Source organism: Tympanuchus pallidicinctus, unplaced genomic scaffold, assembly GCF_026119805.1.
Source record: "Tympanuchus pallidicinctus isolate F22 unplaced genomic scaffold, pur_lepc_1.0 scaffold3, whole genome shotgun sequence".
In the NCBI taxonomy this organism is placed as follows: domain Eukaryota; kingdom Metazoa; phylum Chordata; class Aves; order Galliformes; family Phasianidae; genus Tympanuchus; species Tympanuchus pallidicinctus.
The window spans coordinates 13,681,733-13,706,303 of NW_026294747.1; the positions used below are offsets into that span (position 1 = coordinate 13,681,733).

Genomic DNA, 24,571 nt, shown 5'->3' on the forward strand with positions numbered 1-24,571 from the left:
GTTGGATATATAAGGTTTCCCTCTGCAATGGAGAAGGGTGACTGAAAACCTGTTGCAATGTCATGCTGGAAGCCTTCACATAGAACTTCTTCCTAGACTATGAACCCACCCTACACCACCTGACATGAGCAGAAGGAACTGCTAAAATTGTAGGACTGGTTCTTCTCTAAAAATACAGGACGTTTGAAAAGCTTTTCAGGTTAAAAGTACATGGTTTTATATTTGCTAGATTTTTGAACTGTCATGATAGATTGACCAGCACATGTTCTCCCAGTATTTTTTTCCCCGCTAAATTATATAATGAGATGTTTGTTTTAGTTTTATTTTGGCTTAGGACTAGAAAATGGGGACAGACTGAGTCCACAGAACAACTTGAGTTTCTTAACAGGACAAATGAATTGTAATTGGGAAAGATCATTTCCAAAGGAAACAACAGAGCTTCTTTTCCAGAGCCAATGGACTCTGTCAGTAAAAGAGCCAGCTGATAACAGTGTTTGCAGAAACAGAATGCTGCTGGGAACTACTCAGCTTATCAGACGCTGTTAGCACAGGTGTCCATACTATTGGGAGAATGTGAGAACTTTCAGCTGCTACACATCTGAGCAGATTCAAACCAATCTGACACGTAAATCCCTGTTCTTACTCCCCTAAAACATGCCTTCTCCTGTGCAGGAGGCATTCTGCTCAGTCTTGTGTGCTTTTTCTCTCTCATACACACACAGAGAAACTGAAATTCAGGTCAGCCTCTCCTGTCACAGGCAATATAACTGAGACAGGTAGTTCTTAGGTGATGAGTTAGAGAATGGTGGATGCAATCAGCAAAAACCCAAATATACGTGGCCAATTTCCTAGCTGCTACCTTCTGCAAAGCTATAACACAGGTAATTAATTAATTAATTAGAAAACAAATCCCCACTATGGATGAAAAACTCCAACTACTTCAGTGCCACCACAGAACATTCAAAAAAGGAGACATGATGATGGAGAGGAAAGAATTGTGTGTTCATTTGGACAGCTGGTGGCACTGAAAGAGCAGGCAAGGATAGAGCTGGGATGAAGAGATACCAGATTTTGTTGTGGAATCATGCTGTTCTGGCAAATTGACTGGTAAAGGACTCAGCCCAAGAATGCTTTGTATCTGTCTGTCCTTTTACAAAGATCTGCCTGCACAAGTGTGTGATGAGAGGGGAAGCTGATGATCTATACTCATAAAGCCGCAACAGATGATATTATTGCTGCCACCCATTCTCTTTAAGACTTCAGCTGCTTCATTCAATTTTTTTTTTTTTTTTTGTCCATAAAAATGTCAAAAATATATTGGCACTTAATAATACTATTTTTCCCTTTCTGACAGATGGGTGTTTATGTGTGATCTTACGGGCTTTAAGTTCTCAGACCTGTTCCTAAGAAATAAACTCTGTATGTTGGAGAAAAGTTAATTCCTCATCTCCTTTGAATCAATCAATCCCTTCAAAATATGATTCCACTTTCAGGAGAGGCCATCTCAGATTCAACTCAGCACAGCAAGCAAATATTAGATATTAACAAAGAAAAGAGGAGAAGATTTTGTATTGGGCAATAGAAGTCTGGTAGAAGTCAAAACAGAATCTGATACATAACAATACATCTGGAGTCATCTTTAGTGCCAAGCTGCCATTTTTATTGCTACCTTCTTCGACAGTGCAAAAATATGAGTTATGAATTGGAAAATAAGTTTCTCCTGAAAGCAACACTAGAAAGAGATACAACTACCGTGTGGTATTCATATTCGTTTGGACAGCAAATAGCTGGGAAATCTGGCTTGAACTATTCGGAAAATCGGACTTATCTAAGTTATCATAATTCACACATTATGATAGAATATGTGATCTTTCAGGTAGGCTTCCACCTTAGATCTCTCATTTGGGTCCCAATTTATATCCATGTCCATCAAGAATCAGCTACACTCAGAAAGATGAGCAGTGAGCTCATTTATCAGAAATGAAAATGAAGAGAACACTGTTCCGACAACCTCACTGTGCAACAGTGGTGAAGAGAATCCCTCAGCTGGGAGAACAGTATATGTCTTTTTTCCTTTTTTCTGCAGGTCTTCGTGTTTCTACCATCAGTTATGACTTCAAGAATGTGAATCACCAACTTTCTCTTCCATTAAAGCTCAAATGGCTACTCTAAATGAAACAGTTACTTCAAATAACACCAACATGGATCACTTCTGAGAGCTTCAAAACCAGTATTTTGCTGCTGTAACACCAACAGTCTCTAAGCTACCACTAAGTTACATGCCACAATCCCAATATGATGTAATTAATTTTAAACTACACCTCTCCTAATTCCTCAAGTTGCTTGGGATACTACTGAGATGGGCTTGCATCTGTATGAATGAAACTGCGTTTGCAAGGAGGTATGAAGAGAAGTCTTTACTGCAAGAGGACGTGCAGAGAGGATGATTGGTGATGGTGGGCAATGTAAGGTGTCTCAGAATAAGAAGCTATGTAAACAATCTAAATATATTCTAGACATTAGAAGCAAGAGATTTCAGTGAGATTCACTGGAAAGATAAGAAAGGCAAGTGGATCTGCTGTGCTTCCGCTTTGATCAGATCATTTTGGTGACAGTCACTGGTTCACACGAGGATCCTTAAAGCTTCTTGCTTAACTGGTGCCAGGAATTCAGTTTTCAAACTGTAAGCAGCAACATGGGATGTACAAAAATAAGCATTTTTATTTTTCAAATAGTCTTCTGACTATTCTTGTGTCACAGAGTTATGGTCTAAGATTTTGCAAGAAAGCAAGCTTGTGCAATGCCGAGCACAGCAGCAAGATTTGACTGGGGCTGTGCTAATTATACAGTAATAATCTCCCATTTTCTTGAAGTGCTAGTGACATAACTGAAAACTTCCTGAGATTCATGAGGGATGAAAGCAACACAGAAAACTGCTTTACTTGGAAATAAAACTCAGCCCCAGACAGCTGAGATACATGTATATATATAAATCCCCTATATATATATATATATATATATATATATCCCCTATAGAGAATGGGGAGATCACAGGCTCTCTGGTGAGTGTTTCTCAGAAGGTAATGTGAAGAATGAGACAGGCATTTCTGAGCTTTCTGCCAGCAGCCAGCACCTTGCTGAAACATGCTTCCTAGGGACTCTAAAAAATTAGAGATGGTTGGGAAAAGGAGTTATCAAAGGCTATGAAACAGCTTCACTACTGATTCAACCATCCAAATAAATTCTCAGCTCACTTATTAAAGGCCTTAAAGTCATCCAAGCTCATAAAGACAGACTCTTTTTTGAATGAGGACTAGTGAAATGGCACTGTGGGCTTCTGTGTGGTATATATCAATGGTTCCAGATCCAACACACTCAAACTACAAAGCTTGACAGCTTAGTAGTTTAAGTACCTGTTAGAACCTCAGTGTTAATCACACAATCCATTCTTCAATGAGGTAGACATAAATACCAGATTAGATGATAGTAAAGAGGTCTCTCAATCCTGCCTCAAAAGAATCTAAATCTAGCTCACCTTTTTACAGCCATGTTGAATTTATAAGGCTTAATGGCAGCACATAAAGTAGTAAAGCTTATTTGTCACTAAACTGATTTGGCTCTGAATACACAAGGGAAAGATCAACTAAGCTAGAAGGTATCACTTCTACAGGCAGTTTTCAGGCTACAGATCCTTTTTAAATGTAAAGCGCTATTATAAGGCAAAGTTATTCTTATACACAGATATTAAAGACTTCACAAAAATCAATTAAGTCTTCCTGACACTAGAAATGCTCCTTCCCCTGCTGAAACAGGTGGAAAGAAAATAAAATACTGCATCCCTGAGTGCATTTCAACTTGATCATGAGACAAACAATTTTCTTCTCTTGTGAAACACTGGGAGTTGGCAGCAGTTTACCAGTGTGCACAGATAGAACTGATACAGTGGCAGCATTTGAACAGTGGCAGCTCCTATGACATACCTCAGCTGTACAAGAACTACTTTTCAATGCTAATGTCTAAATGCAAAAGCACATCTCAGACTGATGATGACTGCTAACAGAAGACAAGTTAATATTTAAAGGGCTAAACAAATTTGCCTTGCTGCTAATTACAATGGTTTATATTGAGTGAAGAGATACTCCTCATTCCCACCACAGCTTTCACATAGTTAAGCCTGGCATAAAACCTTTGATTTGCTCTTCCTGCTCCAGTGTTAACTCTTGCAAAATGCCCTTTTATGTTCATTCTCAGAATGTGGAACAATGATAACGTCACAAAAACGCTCAGCATAGTTTTTCTTACTCTATTGGCCGTCTCTATATGAACACTGTGCCAACTCCACAGGACTATGCCCATCCTCAAAGTCACAGAGGACAGTTTGCCAATACTAGGCAAAATCCCAATTCATTCCCCTTTACTCCCCTGACTAAATGTTGGACGAGTTCTCTTGTGCATGAAATAGCTCTTCACATATTTAGGAGGGTGGTATTCAGCACAGTGAATGTCATCACTACTTCCATTTTTTATGAACACACCAAAAGCAGTTTGATTCAAAGGAAGCAGCTCCATTACCTTGACGACCCTTCCTTTCTCTTTTCTAGATCTACCTACATCTTCTGTTCAGACTGCAGCTGCCACAAAACAGTCTCCCTTCTTGGGAGGCCATCACCTTGTTGTCTTTGTCCCTGATGGATGTTGACACTGTGGCAGCTGAAGGACCTGAGCTGGGAATGAACAGTAACGCTCTATCTAGAGAGAGAAGAGGACTGGCTGGTTATCTGTGTAGCTTGATTAACTTGCAAGCAATCAGCACAATCAGCATTTCAGTATTGTCATATGATGTGGATGTCAGATCCGGGCAAGAAAGAAAGGCTTGAGGAAGAAGAGAGATTTGCTGTCTGGTACCTTCAAGACAAAGCTGGAGGTCTCCCTACAAGTTAAATGAGTCTTCTTGAAGAGATCAGAAACAGAGTAAACCAGAAAACTCAAATAAGAAATCATATGAGCTCTCCTCAGAGAAAAAAATATATCATCAAATCTGCTCTTTAAGGAAAAGGAATCATATGAAATACAGAACAATTTCTGCTCTCAGTCACACATGCATAAACCTAACATTATCTCCACTGTGACAACTTGACTGTGGAATGACTCCAGAAGAACTTCCCTCAGTTTACAAAGAGATGACGCAGGAGTCACAGGTCCAGCTGGAGAGCAGTACCAGCTCAGTGATCACTTCCTCAACAGCTTGTGTTCCCTTGCACAGAAATGTCTGAATTCAACCCAGTTACCAGAATGGAAGTCCTACGAGAACAGATTTCTCTTGCGCAGAACCTTTCCATACAAGATGTAAGAGCAAAAAAACCCAAAACACCCAATCTTTTAGCATTTGGGTATTTCCACTACTGTATTTGAAGGAGCCAGTAAGGCCACAGGTAAGGAAGGAAAGAATAGTTCATGTGTGCACAGAGCAGAAGGAGGGCAAGGGACAAGTTAACCAAAATTCATGGAACCCCAAGCAAGCTGAGATGCAAGTTTTGCAGAAAACTCCTCTTTTTTTCTTTTTTCTCTTTTTTTTTTCTTTTTTCATCATTCCTAACAAAATTCTGAATCTCCAAAAGGTTCACTGTCCTCCAGCTAGAAACACAACACAGTTCCCTAAGACCAGACTGGTACTATGACAGTTAAATGTCTGGCTAAATGGTAAATAATATGCAGTGCATTTTATGGAAGATTTAAAAGGGCCTTACCCTAAACATACATGGAAAAGAAGGGAGTGGATGCAAAAGGGAATTAAATAACAGAGCAATTCTGTCTCAATAAATCAAAGGAAACCAAGGGAGACAGCAGCTAGCAGGGCAGCATTCAGCTTCACTGCTGAAAAGGGACTGAAGAATTACGAACCAAAGGCAGCAACAACATCAACAATAACAAAAAAAAAAAAAAAGGAAAAAAAAAGGAAAAAGAACAGAAAAATTACTGGTCTGGGTGACAGTGAGGGAGGGAATCTGAAGTGCAACACCACACACTTGTGCTATGAAGGGGAAAGCCGTGGTGGAGCCTGTGCATCTTGTGCATGGATGGGGAGGAACAGAATAAGGGGTATATGTTTGTGTCTGCCGGGTAAGAGAAGGACACTGTGGGCTTTTACATGTTGGGTAGTCTTGAAAAGAACGTGGGAGAGCAGGGATAAGGAAGGGGAAGAGGTGGAAGGGACAGGGCGGTGCGTTATTATGTTGCTCAGCAGGGACTGGGGAAGGAGAAAAGGCAGAAGGGAAGGAAGTTCTTACCACATTTGGAAAGTCTGCCAGTCATCAACTCCATACAGTTAGTGGTGTCTAGATCATAGAACGGAAAGAGGAGGGAGGGAGGGAAAAACATAAAAAAAAGGTTTCCATACCTCTGTGCATAAAGTAGTGACTTAGCACATTATTACCTGAAGCAGGAAACATACACATCTTGGATTTTACACAACCTAAGCCAAATTCTGCCACCCACTTTATGCCAGTGCACACCTGGCCATAGGACTGGGAGTGGAGCTTGCCTCAGTCCTGCTGCTTCCATCCACATCTTTATCATAGCTATGAGTATTCAAGAGATGTCGGAAGCATTCTGCCATTACACTAACAAACTAAAAGACTAGAAATACGTTCTTTCCCCTGGACAGCTTTGCAGATTATTCTGCAGCACATGAGCCAGCCAGCTGAGCTATGTACACTGAAGGTTTGAGGGAGGGAGAGAAGGCAACACTGTGCTACTGCACATGTACAGGTGGCTACTTACATAACTCAAAAACATTTTTTAGAAGCCCAGTGCCCAAGTCCTCAACACAATTCTGCCTCTATCATTCACATGTAGTCTCTTATCTTCTTGCTTTCAATGGCACCATTCACAGGCAACAAAATTACTTCCAGAAAGGGTAACAGAACCTAAGACATTATTGTTCACTTTGTGCACAGCTCCCATTGCCACAGCCTCTGAATGCTTTTAACTCAGATGGAATAAGCAAGAAGGAGCTCTACGTGTAAGCTTTAATGCAGAGAACTAGTCCTGCTGGCCACTTTCCTGTAGAACATGCAGGCAAGCAAGATCTGTCACTGTCAGTCAGGGTGCCCTGACAGTGGGACCTCACTGTTGTGTTTCTGAGTGCTGGGCAGTTGCTGAGGAGCCAGCGGGTACCAGTTACTTCACTCAGTTTAGTTTTGGGTCTTCTCCTGCCTGACCTTTAAATAAGCACTCAGGTATTGGAAGAAATAGGTTTCTCAGAAACATGCACACATATGTCCCAAATCCCTGTCTGCCAGGAAGATCTAACTATTTTCTATCTGCTAAACAGTCTGTACGAGAGAGGGTAGGTCCACTTCCAGCATTCATTTCCACAGAAAAGTAATTTGAAACGGTGAGGAAGGGGTGCTGGATTTGCCTAGGTATGCTGAATCCATGCTAGAAGAGCATGGATGTGTTTTCTGATGGAACCAGGCCTGTACTCATATCATCTGGGAATGCAAGGAGGAGAGAGCACAGGTGCCTGGTCACAGTGATGTACAAAAAGCATCTGAGGAGACATTACACCCCCAAGGCTGAAGGCAGGCTGGCAGCGCTGAATGGGAGATGAAACCCACGGAAGCCCAGAAAGGCACATGACTAAAAGAAGCAAAGGAAAACAGGAGGTGAAGGAGAAGACAGGATTCAGGATCCGGAACAAGATGTCTGATAGGTGGGGAGTTCACCTGTCACTGGATGTTCTGAGTAGAAAGCAAATTAAACTCCTAAAAAACACTCCTCCCTGAAGATGCCTAACAGGTTTAAGAAGTGCCTACTGATTGAGTCAATTGATTGAGCTGCTGATTGAGTCAATGACAAGGAGTCACAATCAGAAGCTTGCATTGGTTTTTTTTCTTTAGTAACTTGGAGAAGTGAGCCATCTGATGCCTTGTGCTGTTTCCTGTCCAACTCTGAGTCAACTACACCCAGCTGCAATAACTACAAATCTATAATGGTAGAGCTCAGAGCAGTCGCCCAGCTGTCAGCACTACCTGTGCTTTGAAAGAGCACAGAAAAACACATTAAGAGCAAGAAAACTCTCAAGTATCACTAAAAGATTGTTTCTCATTCCCATTTCTATCTGTAATGTCTTCCCAATACAAGATCAGCTGTTTTCTCCCCATTCCTAAAGAAGAGCAAACAAGAGCATGCCAGAAGCAGCAGCTATTACCACACCTCCTGAGAGACTAACAGAGTTAATACGCCTTTAGCTTACTTCTTATAATAACGACTTTAATACTTCTTTAATTTCCATCATCTTATAACATCTGCTTTAATAAGTATTCTATATGACAAAATATTTGCTATTTCAAAGCAGAATTTTCATCCTTATTAGAAAGCCTTAGATTCTTGGCAGCAGGCTTCTGCTCATGGGTAACAACCCAGTATCTGTGGGATCAAGGTGTTATGTGAGGAGAATAATATCAAGGTCCAAAACGGCATTTAGCTCCCTGAGAAGCACTGATGGGTCATGTAACGGCATTTTTAATGTATGTTGTTTAATTTTTTAATTAAAGCAGAATGGCAGTGGCAGAACTCAACCTTTCTGATGATAAGGCAATCCCTTGTTTCATAGGAATTGCTGGCAGTCAGTTGTTACCAAGTCTCTTCCATAAATGACATTCAATTTAGTTCATTAACAGATGACAAATGATTTGGTTAAAATAAGACCTTCCTTATTGGAACATGAAAAGGTCAAAGAAGCTCTGAATCCATTAAAAATCCTCAGTGTTCTGACAGATTTTCTTTCCTGATTTTCTTTTTTTTTTCTCTTTTTCCCCTCCCCCCCCCTGTAATTTGTATTCCTATCCTTCACAAATTTCACAGTCAAACAGCCTGGATTGTGATGCTTCTGATGTCTCCGGAACGGTGACTTGTCCCAGCCCAGGAAATCTAGAATTCCAACCACAGAGGTTGGAACTTCCTACTGTTTGGGTGCCTACTTGAAATGCACAGTTCTCCTATCACAGCTCTGAAGTGCTTGGATTTCTTTTTCCATGCTTTATTTCAGGACAACCCAGTTAATTGTAGTGAGGTCTGTCAAATAATAACAATGAAGTTGTATAGCGAAATCAGTCCTCTACCAAACCAATCAGGCATTACACAGTGCCTTTTATAGGTGGGAATTATGACAGCAATACAAAGCACTGCCCCAGATTATGAGAGTGGTGAAGGCATGAAGGAATGCAGAAAACAAGATTAAGCTGGGACCTGGATGAGCCCCAGATAAAACTGATGGTGGTCCAGTTCCAAACTGGCATTTTTATATTCCCTTTTTTCTGTCTTGATGATAATAAAATCCTTTGCACATTTGGAAACTATTTCTTACTAATTATTTTGGTAGCTATCTGGCAGCCCACAGCACTTGTGGGCCATAAAGATGAACACCCAGAAAGCACAAATCTCACAAAGCTTTTGAATCACGTCAACATCTGCTTTTTCTTTTCTCTTTGAGACATACACTAGGACAGTAAGAGAGCTCAGGTGAATATATACAGAAGATACATGCCATCAGAAAGAATTTGCACTGCCCTATTTTGAGACTGGATGTGGTCTCTAAACAATTGCTTATGTTGATGAAAGGCATTTTCAGCAGCAATACCAAGAAGCTCTGATTGAAATGCTGATGGTTAAAATCTGATATGAAGCCAAGAAATACAGTAAAACAGAAAACCTACTACAAAGAAGTTATGAAGGCTATCGCAGCATTGCTGATTGCCTAAAACATGGGAAAATGAGTTAAAAGTTAGGATAAGCAGCACCCTACACCTAAAAGCAAAGCCTAAAAAGGCAAGAAAATATTAAGAAAATAAAAATTGATAACCTGTGAATGAACACGGATGGCTTCTGAGTGCCCCCATTCACCAGCTGTTTGTATTACTTTTGGGCAAAGGCGTTGTGGAGGAAAACAAATTACGATTTAATGGAAAGTGTACTGGGCTGAAACAAAGGCCAAAACCAGTGATTTTTTCCTTCCAAAGAGATCACTTTATTCCTCCAAAGGGCAGTCCTGCCTGGGGATTACAGAGCAGATTCTGAGTACGGGGCTCCTGGATGGAGTGTCTGTCTACCTATTTCATGCCAATCTTAAGTCTGCAGGCCCTTTCAGCACTTACGCCACAAAAGATTTCATGTCCTGAAGCATCAAGGTAGAAGGCTGACATGTTGTACTAAATTTGGCCACTGGACAGTAGCTTTAAAAAGTAATAGATTAGCACGTGGAATGGATTGCATTTATTTACACATTTATTCCAGCAAGGGAGGGAAGCTGTTTTCCTGCTTCAGAATATGTCAGAAGAAATAAGCACAGTTTTAGGAAGGGAAAATGGAAGTGAATGCAGGGATATCCATGGGGAAGGGAGATTACAGGGTGCTCAAGTGAGACATAGAAACACATCTGCCTAAATCAGGTACGTATGTGTACACACTCACACACACATAGATGTATGGGCAACATGACATCTACAAACACTGTTGTGAGCTGGAAGAAATGAGAAAGAAGAAAGTGTGTTCTGAAACCCAGGCAAGCCGGCTTAGTGGGCTGGCATGCTGCATAACAGATCAAAGAGGAGCAGGAGAGAGAATGACTGTCAGTGCCATATGCTTACTGGGCCTTGCTGTTCTATTTCACCCTGCTTTCATTGGTCCTGTCCTTTTGCAGATCTCACCTTACATGCACGCTTTCACAGGCAGCTTTCACCATCCTGCATGCAAAGGTACCTGAACCAAAAGGCAGGAGAGACAACTGCACAGAAGATATGTCTGTGCACAGTGAGCTATGAAAATCTCCAGTGCACTGGCAGGGGAGCAAACTAGTCAGCATTGCTGGTCAGAGCCAGCAATGTCCTCAAAGCCATGGAGGAGGAGAGCCTAAGTGAACCATAAGCTTGTTTTGTTCCAGCAGGGGACTGCCTACAGGGCATCCTCAAAACATGAACCTGAATAGGACTCCAGCCACCTTAATTCCTGTGAGATGTTCAGGTCTGGGAATGTGGGAGAAGAAGAGAAATGGAGAAGAATTTGTCTTGCTTCTACATGAGTAAGAAATGCTGATCAATAACTTGGCAATTTCTAGTAAGCCCTGCACAGACTTATCCAACCACAGCCAGCCAGCTTGTGGTTGTACACCCAAGGTACTAAACACGACCTCTTTGAGTTCCTTTATCCATTTATTTTCTCTTTCATTTTGGATGAGAATGTGAATCATGGGACCTCTCTACTTGGAATCACAGGCTGTCTTTTCCACAGTAATAATCTCACTTCCTTTCTCTCTTTCCCTTGGATTCTTCTCCAAACTATGTTTTTCAGGTTAAATAATTTCTCTCCAAGAGAAATGCATCTTGCTGATCAGGATAGATGATAGATACAGGACAGTCTGGTGCCGTATCTCTTGTGAGCTGCCTTGTCTAGCTAACTACCTGGATGACAGAGCTCTTGTTCTTAACACTCCATGTGGAGTTGCACTTTCCCCAACTTTAAAGATCAGGCTGCATCTCCTCTGCGAGAATGAATTACTCCAATGCAGCTTTAGGCAATAGAAGGAGACTCTGTGTCTATAATATAATTTCTCCATTCCAGAATCAGAGCAAAACTGTAAGTAGGATGCATTTCTCACAGCACAGTTTGCGCTAAATATCTCTTGAGCCTCAGTCAGATGGATGGTTTTTATTTGTGCTACAATATGACTTTCTTATAGAGATACCCTTCTTCATGTGTAAGTGTGCAACAGAGTCCAAGTTTTTCTGTATGGCCTCAGTAGCTTGCATATGCTAGGGTAAAGAATTTAAGAAAGATCACATCATTTAATTTTTTTAATAGCTTTTCCCTCATAGAGGGTAAGGGCACACTTCTTTCTGAAAGAGACAAGGAATGGTTGACCACTGTTCACACACCAGTGGTAATGTGAAATAGAGAATACATTTTTTTCTCAGCTAATTACCCTTACTCTCACTTGGTCCCAGCATTTCCCAAGAGAAAAAGCTGGTAGAAAATTCTGTCTGCTTCCTTGAATTTTATTTTATTTCAGAAATTCACACAGCAAAAATCGGAGTCAGCCTTGGTTCTAACATCCTCACCTTTTCTGTTTCCTAACAGAATAACCCATGTGCTGGGCACCCTTGCAATCCAGCATGCAGAAGGTCAGGCAGTGCTGGAAGGCAAAAGTAAAGTGGAAAATAATTTTTCCTGAGCTGAGCATACTCTTCTGTCACATAGTGAGCTCACACTCTTCTAGACAGAGTTATTTTCTCTTCAGCTTAAAGCCACACTGTTAGACCAGAAGGATGTAACCCATATGTGCAGTGAGCCAAGGAGACCTAACAATTAACTGTATGATCCTATGCAGATTTCATTCTGTAATGTTGTCTTGGCTGTTTCACACAAAGGTAAAGCACATCACTTGGCTCTCAGGAATATGTACATACTACCTTTTCCCGTATGATGGGAAAACTCTTCCCACTCCCGCTGTCTCTTCCTCCTGCAGCCCCCACTCTCTCTTTTGCTCCCATCTGTCCCCTGTATCTTTATGGTCTTTCTGTTTCTCCCTACTTTTCCTTCCCTGAAGCATTTCCAATATCTGAGCTTCCTTACATTTTCCATTTTCACCTTCTTCCTTTGTTCTGTCTTCTTAAAGGATATAAGAGCTAACATTGACTTTTTTCCTAGTGTCACCTCTGGTTGTCAGAGTGAACATTTGCTACATAATGATGGGATGAGGCCAGTTTCTGTATTATCATCTCAGGCTGCCTGCAGATTCAGATTGATGTCACTGCACAGGGCCATACTTGTAAGCCTTTCTTTACCACCACGACAAATTGGAACTTATTTTAAAAATCAATAAAATATAGTTTCTGCAGAACCTTAGCATACGACTTGTGCTACCACAGTACTGGGCCAGGAATATGATTGCACTACTGGAAACTATCAGCCACCTTCCAACATCTGAAAACACTGTAGTTAATGGCTACTTAAAAGCAGCACTTAACTTTCTTCTGCAACCTTCTACAGTTGGAGGTTTCTAATGCATGCCCGAAGAGATTGAAAACTGGATATCTTCCAGACTGTGTCCCTGTTCTGGGAACTTATGGAACCTGAGAATATCTGGAATATCAACTGAGAATGCAGCCTTTGATGGAGAAGTGGGCAAATGGCTCTTTGGGCGGGAGGAGGGCAAAAGCTGTTCAACTGGGGAATGCGCTGGGAGCGTTGGAGTGGGGATGAGAGGGAGGGGGAAGGCGGGTGCAGGAAATTACTGCTCTGTCTGAATGGAGCTTGGTTCTTGCTGTAATCAGAGGGGTGGCCTCCCTCAGCCTCCTGGTACTGAGAGGCACTTTGTCTTCCTGTCCTTTCTGAAGCAAGGTGCTCAACAGCAGAAGCTACTTACCTGATAATTGCTGCACTGAAGGCTGGTCATGTGTGCTTAACAACTGTGCCTGAATGGTTTCTACTACCCTCTTAAAACGACGGCTTGGACCTGTAAGGAGAGAAGAGGCACAAATGGCTGTGAGAGGAGTGCGAACTGAATCCTCATGTAACACAGGCTGGAGGGAAAGGGTCACAAACATCTTCCCTTCCGTCTCATCCCTGTAAGTGTACATACAGCATAGCTATGCTTCACCTAAATGCACAACTTTGAGGAACCAATAAAGTCCCAATATAAATAGAAGCTTCACCATGTTGGACTCAGCAAAAGGAAAGATGGCTTATTTTGTAAAGATAGAAAAGACTGGGGACATTTTTTTCTTATTATTTTAATTTAAACTTTGTGCGTGGCATGTGATGAGCCAGCAAAAAAAAGAGAGATCACATATTTCTGTGAGAAGGGAGAAATCATTGGCCTACAGAGACCAAGTGAGATACTGAGACCTTTGAATCACAGAATCACAGAATCACAGAATCACCTGGGTTGGAAGGGACCTCAAGGATCATGTAGTTCCAACCCCCCTGCCTAGCAGGGCCACCAAACGTACACATTCAGATCAGGTTGCCCAGGACCCCGTCCAACCTGGCCTTGAACACGTCCAAGGACGGGGCATCCACAACCTCCCTGGGCAGCCCATTCCAGGGCCTAACCACTCTCCTTGTGAAGAACTTCCCCCTAACATCCAACCTAAATCTTCCCTCCTTCAACTTGGATCCATTTCCCCTAGTCCTGCTGTTGTCAGCCCTTCTGAAGAGTTTACTCCCCTCCTGGGTGTAAAGCAACTCCTTTGAGTAAAGCAAGGATGTAGTATAGGGAAGTATTTCAAATCTGATGAACAGAGCAGCATTAGTTATGCAGTATTAATTATGGTGGTGGCAACTTCACCTCAAGGGAATGTTTTGCTCTCCCACCATTTCCATTACTACCAATGCCTTCTTGATCCCAATATCCTCCTTTTGCCCACTGTTGGAACCTTCCTTTGAGGTCAAGCAGAAATACCCTTTGCTCTAGCAGAAATATCTTTACAGGCCTCCATATCAGCAAGGCCAAAGACAACTTGCACCCATGTTGCAGCTTTGCCGTGGTTACCTGATAAGAGTGTGAAAGTGACAGAATAGATCCCGTTCTCCTTCTGCGCTTCTCCCCCTTCTGTGTATGTTATGTCCACCTGGAACTTAACCGGCTTCTGGAAGACAGCAGGACCTCCTGTGGACTTGTACTCTGCACGGAAACTTGTCTGTGAGATGACACTGTGACTGAGGCTTGGAATCTGAAACAGGTTGGTAGAAGACGGTACAGTGTGCAGAGGAAACAACTGCAAAATTTGTAAGATTTGTTTTTTCTTCTGGACTTGAATTTGTGATTCTATGCTAAAGAGACATCAGGACAAGCAGCAGACACATAGACAAGTGTCTGGAATATCCACAGGGACAGTATGTGTACTTACCCAAACCACTATTCCTATCAATACATAAAACAATTTTGAGAAGCTTTCTGGTGTAATCCAGTATCATCAGACCTACAGTAGGATTTCACAACTCACTAATTTTCAGGCAGTCAATAATAACAGATATTGCCAGAATTTAACTTACTCATATTTTATTTATTGCTTCTCAAAGGACAAAATTTTCAAAAGATTTCCCAAACCATTCGGAAATCTGGCTTCTAATTTAGGAAGCATTATGAGAGATGAGTTCTTCAAGGTGTCCTTAAGGACTTACTTATCAGGCTATGACAATATGTTTAATTAGAAGTTATCTGTAGAGATGATTCATAGAGTTTGCATACCGCATTGCATCTCACCCCACAGATGTGCAAGTATGCACAGGATCACCAGTATAAACAGTGGTGCACACTATGCTAAACCCACAAGCACAGCTAAAAGCATGAAACCAGTACAGGAACGTCGCTGCTTCAAATCAACCTGAGATGGACTGTTTTATGGTAGAAAGTTTGATATATACTGCACACACTCCCTGTATGCCAGCACTGTGTATGAACAGTTAAAAGAACTGAATTTTTGTTTTTGGAAGAAATTCATTGCAGCATCATAAAGACTAAAAAGGAGAGTAATATTCTTTGGAAAACAATACCAATTCAACAAACTATAAAAGAATCTATGATAAGATCTATGATAAGAAATTGAGCTGCCTACTCTCAATTCCATTGGAAAATAAGGTCTCAGTATGCTTCAAACATCCTTGAATTTAAAAACCTTGCAAATTAAATTTATTGTACTGACTTTTTCCTTATCTTGCAAATGGTAAGAATAAGGACTTTCCGTTGGAAAAACAAACAAACAAAAAAAAACATTTTCCTCTGCTAAAACTGCAGATTATCCTGGATTGTGAATAAGGAATATGTCCAACAAATGAGACTCTGGTCACCAGAGGAAATTACCATTCTATCTGTCATAAAGCTGAGAAGAGAAGATCTAAAGTAATAAATGCAGACATGGCACAGGTTTTTGTCTGATTAAAGTGGTGGAGAGCATAGCCAGGGAAGCCAAGACTTTTGCATAGATGGTGACCTTAAGAGAAATGCGACAAAGCAGCAAAACACTGTCTTGACAGTGGACAACCAGTGTTCTCTTACTGCACTAAAATTCCAAGCACTGCCAACCTGGAGACTTCACCTTTCAGAAGGCTGAAATCTTTTCTCACAGAATATTTTCTTCAGTTAGAAATTTAGACAGAACACAATGGAGGCCTGAATCAACACGATACGTAAATCAAATGCACAGAGGATGAACCTGAAGGAGAAAAAACCCTGCCCAGTAAACAGAATCATAGAATCACAAGGTTGGAAAGGACCTGTAAGATCATCTAGTCCAACCATCCTCCCATTACCATTGCTACCACTAGCTACTAAACCGTATCTTGTAGCTCCTCATCAATTGGTAGCACCTCATCCAGACATGGCAGAGTGAGTTCCAGATCTGACCAGTGAGCAATGCATCTAACAGGCAGCTTGGCTGACTTACCGACAGGAAAGCGTGGACAATATCAGCCTTAATGGAGCTTAGCGGTTTGTCCTTAATGACCACAAAAATCTGTTCTTCTTTCTCCAGATTAATGAAGTTACCAAACCAGGATTTTTTGGCAAGCCTGACATAATGAAAAAGAAAGAGATGATTTAGAATATTGAGCACTGGTTCTTAGATACCTTCCAAATAGAAAAAAAAATACTTACGAACTGCACAAGAAATTATTGGTAACGCTCCAGTTGTGGTTTTACTACAACAGGTAGCTCAAAGAGTCTATGAATACCCCACTCAGTGAAAACTGTTTAACAGTCCACACCTTGTTAACTCTTGCAAGATGTGTGATCAGCCATGAAAAGAACAGCAGCAATGGTAACTTTTATATAAAGCCAATACACTAATTAATATGCCATGTACATAATTCATACACATAGGTCTCTCTAAAAGCAATGCCTCCTATTTAATTCCATGGAAACTACAACAGATAGAAAAAGGATAACAACACTATGTGATAGAGCAAATTCTCAGCTGCAAAACATTACTTTTCAACACAGTCACCACCATTAGCTCTGCATTTTCACTACCTATGAACAGGAGCCTGCGTGTTGCACTTGGAAAAATCTGAATCAGGTACCCCACTGTTGTTGTCACCGCTGCTGAAACACATCACCATCACCTTACTGCTCTCTTCCACTGGTTGGCCTCCATAAATGTTCAGCAAACATCAGTAAATGTTAATGGATGTCACTTTTTTCCACATGGAGGAATTCAGTGGCATCCCACTTCTTCATTTGCACTTCCGTATCAGATGCCATTCCATCTGACTGCCCCTCTGCTGCCATTTATTGCACAGCAACAAAATGTAACTGAATATTGGTGGGAAGGTTCAACCTCTATTGCCATACCACTAACATCTGCCTCTGACATCGTGGGCCGACATAACATAGAAGGCATTGCTTTTGGTGCCGACTTTGCAAAGCTGGGGACATGTTTCTGAGATGTCTCCAGGAATCTCAATTTTTGTGACAACAGTGGGTGTTGTCAGCACAGCAGTTTAAGTCTACTCCTGCCCATTTCAGCCCCTTTGCTGTTTCTAGACTTGGAAAGCTCCATTCCCAAATGTGTCTTCTTGGACTGACAGTCACTTTTTAAAGCAAGCTCAAGGTTTCATTGGCCCTTCAATCTGCCTGCAAATGAAACCCACTGCTACCCATAGAGCCACGACAAAGACTTTTTCATTCATCAGTCCCATTCAGCAAGAGTTCAATAAGGAACAAACTCCAGCTTTCTTACAAAGGAACAAACTTCCAGTACTAACAAAGATCTCAGCACCTCACAAAACACAGTGTGGGCTTTCCACGGACAGCCCATCATTTCTTTCAGCATCAGATGGAGGTATCACCATAAAATCCTTCTTCTGTTCTTCTGTTCTTCACACTGATCATAATAGCAAATGTTTGATTTTGCTTATTGTTCCATCTTCTTGATGCACTTTGTTGAAACTCACTTTTAAGTTAAATCAGCTAAAGGAAAAATGGGGCATGTATATTAAGGGGGGAAACTACTCAGAACTTGGAGGTAGTACCTCTGAGAGTAAAGGCTTTGAGGGGAAGGAAGATGCCATCAGACATGAGAACCACCTCCCTCAACCTGCTGGTCATACTTCTCTTGATGCAACCCAGGATATGGTTGGCCTTTTGGGCTGCAAGCGCACATTGCTGGCTCATGCTGAATCTTTCAATTGCCGTGCCCAAATCCTTCTCTCAAGGCTACTCTCAAGCTATTCTCTGCCCAACCTGCATCCGTGCTTGAGATTGCCCTGACCCAGGTGCAGGATTTTGCCCTTGGTCTTACTTGGTCTTACAACTTCATGAGGTTGGCTGGACTCACCTCTCAAGCCTGTCCCAGTCCCTCTGGATAGCATCCCCTCCCTCTAACATGTCAACTGCACCACTCAGCTTGGTGCATCTGCAATGCACCATCTGCAAACTTGCTGAAGGTGCATTCAATACCACTGTCATGTGGGATCATATTCTAGCAAAGAAAAATTTAGCATGAAAAAGCCAGAGATGAAAAGACCTGCCATGAACAAGTTTTTCACTCCACTGGATATTTTATGATGCCATGGCAAGCAATTAGGCTTTCACTTCCAGGGGATGTTCACCACTCAACAGAACAAGACAATCTACAGACCAGCTACTGCAGTAAAGGAAAGCCATCTGCACAAAGGACTGCTGTGCACCCCAACAAAGTACTGAACAGCTAATTATTAGGAGAACCCCTTCCTGGCAGCAAAGACACAGAATGAGGAAGGGCAGAGATGAAGAAAGAGAGGAGCATCAAAACACTGCACCTCAGCTGTGCAAATACTCATTTGTGTCCACCCATTATAGAGGTAAGAGCACAAAAGGATTCATTTGCAATTTAGTAAATCACTGCCCCCACTCAATTAAAGTGGGCTGGAAAAGTCACTCCCTAAAATATTCAGAGGCAGCTGTAACTAAACCAGTGAGCCAAAGATTAGCATGGAGAGCAGTAAAGAGAAAGGGGCTCTCATTTAAATGGGTCGTTAAGGAGCCAGGGTTAGAGTGTGAAAGGAAATTACATACTAATTAGCTCATGTGTCTCACACGTACCATAACAACTCTGCAAGCCCCCAGAGAGCTGGGGCAATAGCTCCCTGCATGTAAGGGGTCTATGCTCATTAGTAAATTTGCACCTGGTTATCTATCTAAAATGTCTGGTTGTTTTAGGCTGGGATCTATCATAATGTGAACTGGGCTTGGCTGTCAGGACTCAAGGGGCCCAATGTATGTCACACATGCTCCTTGGAAGCTGAACTTGAAAAAAGCATGAATATTTAACTGCACATCTGCTAACTTAAAATACTACTTTTCGTATTTGTATTTTTATTAATTGTTTTGTGGAGCCTTCATTTATAGGTCTCTTAACGAGTGCAGGTTAGGAGAGCCACAGAACACAAGGAGTTTTCTGCTGTTCAGCTTGGAAACTTGGTCTGAAGTCTACAGAGTGCAGCTGTGCTCTCTTTTTCAGCAAGGTTATCACCACTAACACAAATCACTAGAATTCATAATTTTACTCAAGTCACATGAGACAGAATATGAGACAGAGATGCCAGTGGTCTCTCCTCTTTCTGGAATGAACTGGATCAAGACAGAGCACACGTGCACTCACTTTTCTCCTTGACAATGGCAGAACTAGCTGTGCTTCTGTACAGAGAATAGGTTTGCTGAAGAAGAAGCCACTTCAGAGTGAAACCATACAATAAGGGTGTTCCTCCTCTTGAGGTATGCTAAGTACTTCTGACTTGGATTGAAACAGGTATGATTCAAAGATGCTCAGCAATCTGAATGAGATGCTCTAGCACCCTCCAAAATCAGGCTCTAAACAGTGAAAATAACCGTTTCTTGTGATGGCAAGACTCCTAATGGGGAGGAAGACAGAAGATACATGGGAGGCTGGGTCCATTGGGAATCTAATCAGGTGTTCAGTTGAGGGAAGAAAACAAATAGATCAGCATGAAAACACAGGCAAGTGCTTTATTACTTCACACTGAATTTCTGACTGCTGTCATGTTCTGTTTTCTACTTTTGCAGTGTGTTACTGCAGTGCTTCACTGTCTTCTCTGTCTCTGAATGCATGGATCTGCAACCTCTGTAAATCTACCTGCTTGGCATAAATAAGAGCATTTCTACGCAAGCAATTGGAGCTTTGCATGCCTAAAGCAGCTGGAGCTATGTCTCTTCAAATGCCATCCCTGGCACATTTTCTAGGACTTTTTCAAATGAGAAAGAATAGCACTACCCAGACATGTCAAAGCATATCATCTAAACACCAGGTTTTGTTAAAAGAGTGGCAGTCATTGAAGAATGCTGTACTAGATCAAGGACATATATTTTTATTGCTCAACCCATGAGGTCAATAGAGCTCTTGATAAGGACACCTTATTTCTTACAGAAAGGAAAAGAATAGCAGGAAAAAAAAACCACCAAGACGTGTGGAAATGTGCACTGACCAATGAAATATCAACTGTTAAAATAAAATCCAGCTCATTATTTTTTATGACTTTTATTATGTTTACTGGAGGGTGCAGCCCAATTGAACTCATTAATTTGGCAATTATACAGAAAAAGAAAAAAGGGCCCTAGGCTTTGACTTGCATCCAAACTGCCTCAAATGATAGGCACTGTTTCATTCACCAGTTTTCAAAGGGTGAGTAGGAAGCAGAGAAGGCAATAAATTCACAGAACTTCAACCAACATACATGCATAAAGGTGAGACAAGAGGATACAAAGGGAAGAAACCTAATTCAGTGTTTTTTTTTTTTTGCTTTAAAAGCCTTAAAATAATTGAGAATATAATGTATTTATTCTGTCAGGATGTGTTAATGTTGTGAACTTCTCTCATGCCTCTCCATTAGTACATGGTCCAAAATGTTGAAAATACAATTTATTCAATTTTTTCTTCCTGAATTTCTTCTACTAAACTTTACTGTTCCTTACTTCTCCCTCTCCTGTAGTCTTTATCACTGCCCATTCTGCACCATTAGAAATAGACTGCACATACTATAGCATGCCAGGTCTAGGGAAAGTACCATTATCACCAATTACAAAACTTTGGGCCTGCAATTTTCATCTACGACTCATGAATATTTCACACAAGTATTTTGATGAAAGGCCAAATTGCCTTGGTTGGCAGGGAAGGCCTATGGGTATTGGGTGCACAAACACAAGCTGTGAAAATAAAAAGGAATAACTTGGCATCTGTTGCATATATTCGGAAGTGTTTGGAGCAGCACTCTCTGGCAAGGACTTCCAAACCTGCCATGCAGTGACGCACAGCTGTGCCATTAAATGGCTGAAATGTACACGGACTTTCAGGAATAAGTCTGGTGAATATGAAGCAGCTTCTCCACTTCCCAGAGTTGCTGTCCAGAATTAACACTGCACTTACTATCCCAGCCAAAGATTCCTCTAAATCATCTGAGCAGAGGCTTCTGCATGCTATCCTGAGGATTCAAACTTACATGTACTAAGAGAAAGACCCTCTACTGCACAGTTAGTGCCAGTATAAGCCAATTGACTATCCCCAAGAGTGATGTGCTTGAGAACCAAATGAAAGAAGAGAATGAGAAGATGTTCCAAGACTACTAAACTCAGCAAGCCATGAGTAGAAATGAGGTGGTCACTATGAGACAGTTTCATCACCAGCTGACCCCACAGCCATTACTGAGCTATTGACTTTATCTCAGGCCCTTAGCAGAGGGATTATTTTGACATCTCAGTCCCACTTGTCATATAACAGGCTGCAGTCAGATACTGATTCAGAGCAGAAACAGTCACCCTATGACATTCAGGCTCAGAAGTGACGTTGGCAGGTGGTGGAAAAGAAGTAGAGTATTGGTAAAATACTTACTCTGGGGATGATTCTGGGGTTAAATTGGACATTTCCTCTGGTGTAGGTACTGCCCATGCACACACAGCCAAAGAGAGGAAGGGAGAAAAGAAATCAGTGAATCAGCACATCTTCTTTTTTTTCTGGTTTGATAACAGTGAAAAAATCGTGACATTGCACTACCCTTTCATTCATCCATTGCCTCTGCAGGCAACTTCTGACATTTAAAATTGGTCATGTGCCTCTAGATTATTGTATCTAATCAAGTGATGCATTTCAAGGCATGTTCTACTACTTCTTACATCACTAGAAAATCCCAAACATCATGCCAATCCGATTGCCTTAAAACTTGTTTACTATTGTTTCATGAGCCAATTCTCACACTTTATGCAACGGGGTTTTATGCAAAGTTTCCTTTAGTCACTGAAAATATGAGGAATCCCTGTGGAATTTTCAGAAGACAATGTAAATATACAAATTTCCCACACCAGGCCATTTGCTTCCAAGTCCATCTGGCTGAAACTCAGTCACTGCTGCAATTCTCAGCAGTTCTCTGGCCACCTCAGGGACAATGCCCCTGACAATCACAGCCCAAAACCTAACCCTTTCGTGGCTATATCCTGCTTTCCAAAGGATCCTGGCACTGGGATGGCTGCTGATTATATCCGAGGACAGTGTATGTGACTTTGGGTGCCCTTTTCCTGAATGCAAAAAGCTATGTGGAGATTGAAGAAAACAATTTTGTTGATCTCAACACTCTAGAGACTCTTAAAACTAAAACAGCCACTGGAAATGAAAACGCTGACTGTATTAAGGCAGTTTTTATACCAATTACCCGAGGTGGCAAAAAAAGCACTAACCAAGATCAAACAAACTGTACATCAAAAGAACAATTTCAGCCTATTGTCACTGGCTGTCTTTTTTTCAGCAGAAAGCTCAGCCCACGGCTGCAAAGAGGCAGCAGAGTACAGGCATAGTGAAATACCATAGCTCTAGATTTGCTGGCAAAATAAGTGATGATCTGAAGATAAAATGTTCCTTGGTTCTAAGAACCATGTCAATGATATTAAGGTCTGTACTACTCGAGTGCAAAGAGGGCTCAGGAGATGCTGTTGGAGCAAATGCAGTGGATTTATAGAGCTTGCTGACACAGACTTCGGGCTACCACTGCTTGATGCTATCACTTTCATTTGCTGTATCAGTACTCAGTTCTCGGCACATGAAATTTTTGAGAGCCAAAGAGAAGTATCCCTTGCTGCTGAATGGCTGCCCAAATCAGACCCACCCTGTACATCCGGAGAATACTCACCTTGCAATTTCCGGCGATGGAAGCGAGGAGACCCCAGGAAACTGTTCTTGATTGAGTTGAGCCGTGTTCTCCATGGCATTCCTCCAATGCTGGGGCTGGATGGTGGTGTTGGGTTGGGTGTGCCTGCTGGGCTCTCCTTTGGCGTATGGACAGGTGTCCCCTTGGGGGTAGGGAGGGGACTTCCCCTTGGAGAGGGGTGAGGGGTGACCTGTATGATGGGGATAGATTTGGTGCTTGGGTCAGTACTAGAAGGGAGTAATCTAACAGGAGACATAGGGTTGGTCTGCAATTTAGGAACAGCCAGCTGTGGGTTAAAGCCGGCAGCAGGCGAGCGGCCCGGGGCATTCTGCACAGGGCTGTTCTGGGAAGAGGGCGCGCTGGTATTGCTGGAAGGGAGTGGGTTGGATTTAGTAGACTGGAGTGGTTTTTCGGCCAATTTGCTCTTGGATGGCAAAGTCTGCGTCTTTGGGTTGGGCTGAAGTGCTGGCTTTGGTTGGAGTACATGTCCAGGCCTGGAGGCGTTCCTACAAGCATCAGGGTCCAAGGAGACTTGGGGTCGGGGAGAGAAAGGGAGGTCGGAGGTCTGAGGGGGGATGAAGAACTTTCTGATAGGCTACGAGACAGACACGGAGTGTCCATGCACATCAAAAACAGTGAAATACGCATAGAGCGGGCGAGCAGAGAAAGGAAAGTCAGAATAAAATCCATCCGAGTCACAAAGATGCATCATGTCACAAGGGGACACAAGAGATGGAGGTGAAGGGGTAGTGGGGGAGGGATTTTGCAAAGAAACAAAAACGAACAAACAAACAAAAAACAAAAAAAGACATGCAGTTAGCTGGGAACACGGCATCATCAACAACAGCAGCAGCGGCAGCAGCAAGAACAACAGTGTCATAACAGGCTTCATCATATTAACCAACCACGTGTCAGCAAAGGAAAACAACAGAAAGAAAAGTAAAACAAAGGAAAAGTAAAAAACAAAATGAAAGAAAGTAATCAAGAAAAAAAAGAAGAGAGAAATGTCATCTCTCTGGGATTGTTCTGATCGCCCTGCAGTGAGAGAAGCACAATGCTTAGGGAGGTGAGGAAGGGGAAGAAGAATCACTGAAGCCACACACAAATTGAGATATGCCAAGAATGGGACCAACTCTTTCAGCTCAAAGTGCCCGTGTGCAAACCTAGTGGAGAAATGGAACTCAAAACAGGTGTGTGATACATACGGAGTGGTAGGCGATACACAGAGCTTACTGCACACACCGGTCAGAACCTCTGTCCCTCCTCTTTGCCCCTGACTCTGGCTAAGGCACAATCAGCTGCAGCCATCCTTGCAGAAGGAAGGAGTTAAGGGAGAGTGATGCCATGTTGGCATCTGGCCTCCTCCCCTGGCCTGGATGGTTAA

General features: G+C 42.0%; 1 protein-coding gene across 1 annotated transcript in view; it reads right to left on the reverse strand.

The window, feature by feature from the left end:
• The window catches only part of BRSK2 (BR serine/threonine kinase 2), a 297,047-nt gene that overhangs the window by 6,309 nt on the left and 266,167 nt on the right, over positions 1-24,571 (reverse strand). Inside the window, exons 17-22 of the mRNA XM_052696777.1 lie at positions 23,170-23,377; positions 21,882-21,930; positions 16,446-16,569; positions 14,552-14,732; positions 13,424-13,513; positions 6,288-6,335 (exon numbers count right to left, since the gene is read on the reverse strand). Of these exons, the coding sequence (XP_052552737.1) occupies positions 6,288-6,335; positions 13,424-13,513; positions 14,552-14,732; positions 16,446-16,569; positions 21,882-21,930; positions 23,170-23,377 (700 nt within the window). The remainder of the gene's footprint in view (positions 1-6,287; positions 6,336-13,423; positions 13,514-14,551; positions 14,733-16,445; positions 16,570-21,881; positions 21,931-23,169; positions 23,378-24,571) is intronic.